The sequence below is a fragment of the Vigna radiata genome, unplaced genomic scaffold (genome assembly GCF_000741045.1).
Source record: "Vigna radiata var. radiata cultivar VC1973A unplaced genomic scaffold, Vradiata_ver6 scaffold_406, whole genome shotgun sequence".
NCBI classification, from domain to species: Eukaryota; Viridiplantae; Streptophyta; class Magnoliopsida; order Fabales; family Fabaceae; genus Vigna; species Vigna radiata.
This window is the reverse complement of record NW_014541816.1, coordinates 171494-179561: the sequence shown is the minus strand read 5'-3', so window position 1 is coordinate 179561 and position 8068 is coordinate 171494. Positions and strand designations below refer to the sequence as shown.

General features: G+C 34.0%; 1 protein-coding gene across 1 annotated transcript; it reads right to left on the bottom strand.

Annotated features, from left to right (window-relative positions):
* Window positions 1–3827: 3827 nt before the first annotated feature.
* LOC106778363 (putative lipid-transfer protein DIR1) lies at window positions 3828–4133 on the bottom strand. Its single transcript, XM_014666323.1, has one exon. The coding sequence runs from the start codon at window positions 4131–4133 to the stop codon at window positions 3828–3830; it is 306 nt and encodes a 101-aa protein (XP_014521809.1).
* Window positions 4134–8068: the final 3935 nt, after the last annotated feature.

The window sequence follows — 8068 nt, the reverse complement described above, 5'->3', positions numbered from 1 at the left end:
CATAGTATTGTAACTTGGAGGTTGCTTTATTTACTAAAGAGCATCAGATGATGTAAGCTTGATGATTAAGAACATTGATTTTTCAATCTTCATGTTTGTGCTTGCTCCTTTTCTTTTCTTTTAAGTGAGGTTGTTTCTTTGTTGGAGAAGCATTAGGCGATGTAAGCGTGAAGAGCAATAAGATGAATAGTTGCCCTTTTTATCTTTTTTCTCTTCTTCATTGAAGTTGTTCCCTTTGATTAAAGAATTGTGTATGATGTAGGCTTTGAGCAACGACATTGTTGATCATTTGAACAATAGGGAAGGATCCAAACTATGTTTAGACGATCTTGGGGATAGTAGGTTGTATTCTTTCGAGGCAGAAGAAAAAGAAAGAAGTTATTCTCTTAAGGTCAAAATGAAGAGAAAGGAACAATGCCATGGCTAGAACCTAGCTTGGGAATCTATTTGAACTAGGGAAAGCGAAGTGGGCAATTTCACATCTTACTAACAAGGTGTGTCCCCAACTAAAGGAAGATCATCTTTCTTCATTGCTAAGATCAACGACAAAGATCCCCCAAAAATATGATTGAGGGCTTGAGCCTCGGTGTCTTGGAACTAATTGAAAAAGGGAACTTCGTTACAACTTCACCTACCACCAAAGCAATCTTTTACTATTTATTGGTACAAACTAGTTTGAACTAGGAGGATTCCCAATACATGAGCTAGCAGATGCTGGTTTGTGAAAATGTCATCCTTGGTTAGCCAAACTCATTACTAAAGCTTTATTTGTCTTAAGACCCTATTCAATTGATTTTTATTTGGATCCTCCTTCTCTTCTTTATTCTTTCTAAGTGGAAGAGCTTCAACAATGTGTACGAGCTTGGTAAGCAATGTGTATCAGTCATACTCTCTTTCTTTTCTTCTCTTCTTTTTACTATGCTCTCAACTTCATTTTTCATTTCATTTCAAACTTAATTGATTCAACCATATTTCATTTCTTTTTTTTTTTCTTCATCCCATGTTGGACATAATACTTTATCGTTTATTTTGTTCTTCATCTCTTCATGTTTTTTATTTGAAGAGCATCAATCTGTATATGTGCTGAGGTGAAATATAGTAAATCATTCTTGAATATATTTCTTCATTTTCTCTCTCTGTTTCACCTTTTCTCTCTTCCATATTGTCAACCGCTTCTCTACATCTTCTTCATTAGCAACAACTCCTTCTCTTCAGTTGGTCTTCTTTATCTAGGCCCTTTTGAAATATGACCATTGGATGTTAAGATACATTTCAAGAAAGAAGACAACTTTTAGTTGAGAGGTCAGAATTTAGTCTTTTCAATAGATGTACAATGCTTCATTAGAGTCTTCATTTAAGAAAAGCTTGTACGACATTTGTCAGAGTATAAGTCTTTAAGAAATTTATTCTAGAGTGTTCTTTGCTTCTTTCAATGTCTTTATCTAGCATGTGCAGATGTTTTGATTAATCCACTGTATATTCTGATTCTGCACAAATAACAAAGATAAAGTATACACACAAGATAATACCTTACCATACATGTATTAAATGTTTTAATCATTTGTAGTGGTTAACTTGAAGATGCATTCCCCACATTTTAAAAGTATAAGATACTTTTTAAATGAACTTTTTCATAAAAATAAATTCCAATCCTAATAAATATATAAAGACTAAACACATACTTAACTCATAAAAATATAAAATCTAAAAAACATACTTAACTCAAAAACATAAATCATACGTTAAGATATTGAATTCTCTAACTTACAATAGTTTAATTTTGAATCAAAATTATTATTTATCTATATTTTATTATTTGTTTCTGAGCCAACTTTATACCACAACATAAATCTAAAAGATAACAAACAAAGAACAATAGAACATGAAGAAATTGAACTAAAACTTATCCACCTAATTAAGCAAATTTATATTTCAAGAATCCATACTAACTTAAAATAATAATAAAAATATTCCCTAATGCAAGTGGCAGTATAAACTAAGAAAAAGTTAATCCTAGAATTTATTCCTAAGTTTGCTAAAGTATCAACACATTTGTTATGTGTAAGAAAAAAATACTACACATGACAAAATAATAATTTCTTCTCTTGCTTATGGACGAGGCACAATAGAACATTTTTTAACGCACAACCACTGAAGTAGAATCAGTTCCAAAGCAAAGGAAAGACCAATATTTTTGTGACAACCTACTCAATGTCCAAAATAACTTTTACATCTGAGCTTTTAGAGAAGAGCAACCCCAACAGAAGAGATGGAACTTCCCATGTAATTCCCAACACTACCTGTAAAAAACAGTCCAGTGTGTCTCTTTCAGGAAGAACAATTTAAACAGCACTGAAACGTTTCTTACGAAGTCCAAAAGTAAATAACTACTTTGCATTTAAAAAACAATTATGTAGCTTTCGTTTTGTTGTGTGTTTTTCTTTCTAATAATCAATTACTAATATATTAAATCTTAAATTATGTCATATATGTTAGTTTCTTCATGATTATCTATCTAGTAGTAGTGTCCATTATATAATTGATAGTGCAACCAGATGATTGAGATGACCTTCATGATATGAGATGGAATGTATTAAAGCACACTAAAATTTATATTCAATTGTAGTTTGATTTACTTTTTAAATGGTTCATTCTTTTTGTGTGATTGTTTTAGTTTCATGAATTTAGTACATGATCGAAAGAGGATCTGTAAGTACCAATCCAAGGCAGATCTACCATTATCTAAACAATTTCTTAAATTTTTAAAATAAAAGATTCTGAAAACTATATTCTATAAATATTTAAGCATACACTTTTAATAATAGTCTTCATATATTGATTTTAGGTCTGAAATCTGACTTCTTTAATGATTGCTTGCTTTATCTTTATCTTTATTTTTTTCCATAACTCTTATAGTTTGTCTTTCTTGAGTGGAACTGTAAGGGATCTATCTCTACATCTAAATTGAGCTTATCCTAGTGTATTTATCCATTTAATTGTTTTTTTTTTCTTTTAAAAACAACTTTTAACCTTTAATAGGTAGTTATTTATCTATATTTTTATCCTCGTAGATGTCAAACTCTTCAAAAACACGTCTTTTTAGTTTTAGATATTTTATTTTTACCTTTATCTTTAGTAGATTTCTCTTTCATCAAATATAATTTCATCTGAAATTTTTACCTTCATTATTAATAATATAACACAACTAAATTAATATTGTGAAGGAGAAGGCTGTTAAATTATAAAATTTATGCAAAGTAACTAAATAGTAACATAAAAATAACAAACACTAACGATTAATGTTGTGAAGGAGAAGGTTACTAAATGAGAAATTTTGCAAACGCCGAACCTGAGATTTCTCCACTATAATCTATTCACCAGTTAATACTAATGTGTCTGGTTGAAGGGTTTCTTTCAAGATTTTGCATTGAGTCTCATGTACATACACACTGGCTCTGTCATTTATTGATTTTTCAGAGTGGAGAACCTCAGAACCAGATATTTCATTAAAAAACATTACAAGATTAAAAGTCTATCAAACACCTTTGTTACATCAAACACTTATACTCCATACATCTGCTTACAGACTTTTGGACATAACACACACTGATTAAAATAGACTGCACCGTTATTTAAGGGGTATCAAATGCTGTCTTCAAATTTATCTTCAGTTGTAATGAAACACCTGAGTGAAAGGAATTGAAGACTAAGGTGCTCGTAGTGATAATGACCTTCAAAATGAAAAATTATCAAGTATAACCAAAAGAAATTACAGAAGAAATTTTTACTTATTCAAAGGCATATTGTGGCTGAAGATGTTTTACCTCTCAGCAATTAGGAGGTTTCTGCAAACCACATTTACCCGGCAAGGCCAAAGCATTTTTGGAGTTTATTCCAAGTGCGGGTAGGATAGACTTGTAACTGCAAAGGCAAGGTAAATTGGCTTGGCGAATAACTCCACAACATTTTTCATCTGGTGGTGGAGGGTTTCGACCAGTGACTGCAGCACGACACAAGGTTAGCTTATCTGAGTCTATGTTACACAGCACAACAGCTTGTGCACCTCCCAGTAAGGATATGAACAATCCTGCTAAAAGCCACTGCACCAAAGTTTTTCCACTACCTTTTGCCATCATGCTCTCTTCTCTCCTAGTCGCTGAGTTTTGTTTGGTGTGGTGTACCATGTTGACCCAAGGTTAATTTATAGTGGTGGTGGATGTTGTTGGAACAATTATTTGCATTTCTTTAGCCACTGTAGTGTCACGTTGACCCAGTGGTGTCATGTGAGTGCAGTTGGTGGAAGTTCACGAGATGAATATACTCATTAGAATGTTGAAAGTAATCACAAGAAAACAAACTTAGAGTGGCCCATTGCTTGTAATAATTCAATAAAATGGTAATGGTATTGGCACGAACGGCATACCTTGAATTTGATCATCGCGTTCTCACAAGGAAATTCCCTGTTTTGCATTATGTTTCTTATGCATTTTTTGTTCTTGTTTGGTAATAATGCCAAAAAGGGAATAACAAGATATATCTCCATGACTTTATTCGACATAGAAAGTTCCGAGTTTTGCATTAGGTTGATCAGGCGTTGGGATGGAAAAGACAAAATAACACAAGTGTGTCTATAAACCAGATTGTTATGAGATTAGTTGTCATTTTAACCTTTAAGAATATTTTTCTTCATAATTATTGATCATAAATAACTATGTCGTAGTTTTCTTTACGCTAAAATAGTAGTTAATGATTACAAATTGGTCAAGACGAAATTTAGGTCAAGATCAAGCTCCTAGTTCTGAACTTTTATATGGATAAAAGAAACCTCATTTTTAGATGAAATACTTTATTACAGATGACCAAACAAGTTTCGTGACTAAAATTAACCATCAATAAAATCGATAAACACTTTACCCTAATACTATGATAATAAAAACTAATAATAGGTGTCAATTTTATAACTTGTCCTTAATTCTAGTAATTTTCTCAATCCCAAAAAATCTATATTTTGCTCAATTAGTTTGAATTCGAAAATCTCGTGCTGAAGTTATGTTTAAATTTCCATAAATCATAATTGAAATGAATATCAATGCAAAGATAAAACTAAAAATAAATTGTACATCAAAAAAGGTTATGTCCATTATATGTATTCATAATTTTGGAATCTCGCTAAATTTTTATTATATTTATATAAATATATATAAAATAAATATGAAAAGATTTACCGTAAACACACACTGAAAAACATTAGTTTATACACAAACTGAAATCCGCTCATTTTTGCTTAAATTATCAATTTGTCCAAACTTAACTAGTTTCTAATTTGATTATTTTTAATGTTTGAGTTTGGGATTGTGATTTGTGCAGGACTGCGAGTCTTGATTTTTTAGCATAGAAATCTAATACATTTGGATAGTAAAATGTTACATGTGTGACACTAGGCACAAAAAAAAATGATGCTAAGACATGCAGGATGACCTAATTTTATTCATTATTATGGTCTAATTTTATTATCTTAGAGTATTCTAGAAGGAATTTATTATATTTAGTATGTTAATTGTAAGACCTGAGTGCCACATAACAAAAGAAAATCTTTCCCCATTCTTTCTTTTATTTGCGATAGTGTGCATTGAATGAAAATGGGAGAAAAAAAAAAGTATTCTTATCTCTCCTCTTTTGAATGCAATGTTTATTCTTTATTTTATATAATATTTAGTACTTTCATTGACCTTTTTCCATGATTAGGGTATATGTCTGAAAAATCTTTCTGACAAACTTGATGATATGCTCACACAAATGTTTCTTTTTTTCTACCCAGATGACAGACATCCATACCCCTCCTTCTTCACCTCACAGTCTACATCGCTAAGCCTCTTCTCCCACTCCTACCCTCCCCCACTCCAAAACCTGTTACTGACAACTCACTGAAATATAGATGGCAGACCGTCATGAGAAGGGTCTCTATTTTAATTATGATCAGAAATATTCACATTCATATTGTTGCCCAGGTCACTTTCTTCTTTTCATTGCTAAGGATGATGACGTTGTTGGCAGTGGTGTTTCAGAATTTCCATCTTTTGATTCGGCCCTTAGGGAGTCGGGGACACTTGTAGGTAGCCCAGATCAATCAGCCCAAATCAAACTCCATGCCCCTTTTGGAACTAGGGCCCTGAGACATTGCGACTTATGGGTCAAATTGGCCCCATCAGACCAGTGTTTTAGTCGATGAAGGCAATACTCACAACTTTGTTCAAAGGAAGGTAGCTCAGCTGTTAGGCCTGGCCCATTACCTTTCACCTCCTCTGAAGGTTTTGGTTGATAGCGGTGAGGAGCTGGCTTGTGATAATGTGTGCAAGGGGTAGAGCTTTCTCTTCAGGGTCATTCCTTAAAATTGGATTTGTATGTCCTTGACACAGGGATGCAAATGTTGTTCTTAGAGCACAATGGTTGAAGCAGTTACGACCTATTTTGATGGACTATTAATCTCTCACTCTAAAGTTCGTCTTCAATGAATCCATTATTGAGCTACAAGGTGATTTGGGGTCGTAGCCCACTTCCATTTCCCTCCATCAACTAAAGCAGGTTGCTCGCACTAACCCATCTTCTCAGTTCTTTTCACTCTCGGTTCGCCCATCTAACCCTCCAAAGTCTTCTCCATCTCATCCTCACCTTCAAGTACAACGCTTGCTTCACTCTTATTCCACATTATTCTTTGACACTTCCTCTCTTCCTCCCTCAAGAGCCACTGATCATGCCATTCCTTTATCCTCTAATGCCTAACCTGTCAATGTACGACCCTATAAATACGTATATGCTTAGAAATTTTAAATTGAGCACCAGGTTTCGAAGATGTTGGAATCATGTTAGATTCAACCAAGCACTAACCATTTCTCCTCTCTAGTCCTTCTTTTGAAAAAGAATGATGGTTCTTGGCACATATGTGTTGATTATCGAGCATTGAATGCAATTACGGTAAAGGATTGTTTTCCTCTCTCAATCGTGCATGAGCTTCTAGATGAATTGGGCTTTGCTTATTGCTTTTCCAAGTTGGACCTCACTTCCGGATTCCATCAAATTTGTTTACAACCACAAGACGTGCACAAAATAGCCTTTCAAACTCATGATGGCCACTATGAGTACCGTGTGATGCCCTTTGGTCTGTGCAACGCCCCTACAACATTCCAGTTCACTATGAATGAGATCTTCAGGCCCTTATTGCATAAGTCTATTATCGTTTTTTATGACATCTTGGTTTTTAGCACTGATTTTGAGCATCATTTGTCTCATTTGAACCAAGTCTTTGTTAATTAGGACTATCATCAGTTCTTTTTACAACCGCATAAGTGTTTTTTCTTCCAGTCACAAATTGCTTGCTTGGGTCACATAGTGGCTAATAGGGGTGTGTCTCCTGATCATGTGAAGATACAAGCCATGGTTCAATGGCCTACACCACAATGCATTAAGGGGTTACATGGTTTTTTGGGGCTCACTGGATTTTACCAGAAATTCGTTCGAAACTATGCTACCATTGTGTTGCCTCTCACGGATCTACTTAAGAAAGGGAATTTTCAGTGGTCTTCTTCTACACAATCATCTCTTGACGTTTTGAAATCAGTCATGACTAGTGCCTCTGTTCTTGTGCTCCCAGATTTCTCTAAACCATTCTATATTCAGACGGATGCTTCCGGTTCAACCCTGGGAGTTGTTCTACTTCAGGACAATCATCCAATCGCTTTTTATGGCAAGGTTTGTTTGCCCTTGATTGTCTAAGTCCTTTACATATATCCGTCAACTACATGCGATCACTAACGCTATTAAGTAATGGCGTCAATATTTATTAGGCCATTTCTTCATCATCCAAACAGAACAGAAAAGTTTGTGTGAGCTTTTCACTCAAGTAATCCAGACTCCTAAGCAGCAGCATTACCCGGTGAAATTGCTTGGTTATGACTATGATATTCAATACAAACCAGGCAAACCGAATGTTATGGCAAATGCACTATCGTGTTCTACAGGTCCACCTCAAGGTAATCTTTTCACCCTCAGTGCCGCTCAGTTTTCTTCCTGC

Bases quoted from the DNA above. Each gene is read 5' to 3' on its own strand.
- LOC106778363 (XM_014666323.1), bottom strand. From the start codon at position 4,133: ATGGCAAAAGGTAGTGGAAAAACTTTGGTGCAGTGGCTTTTAGCAGGA.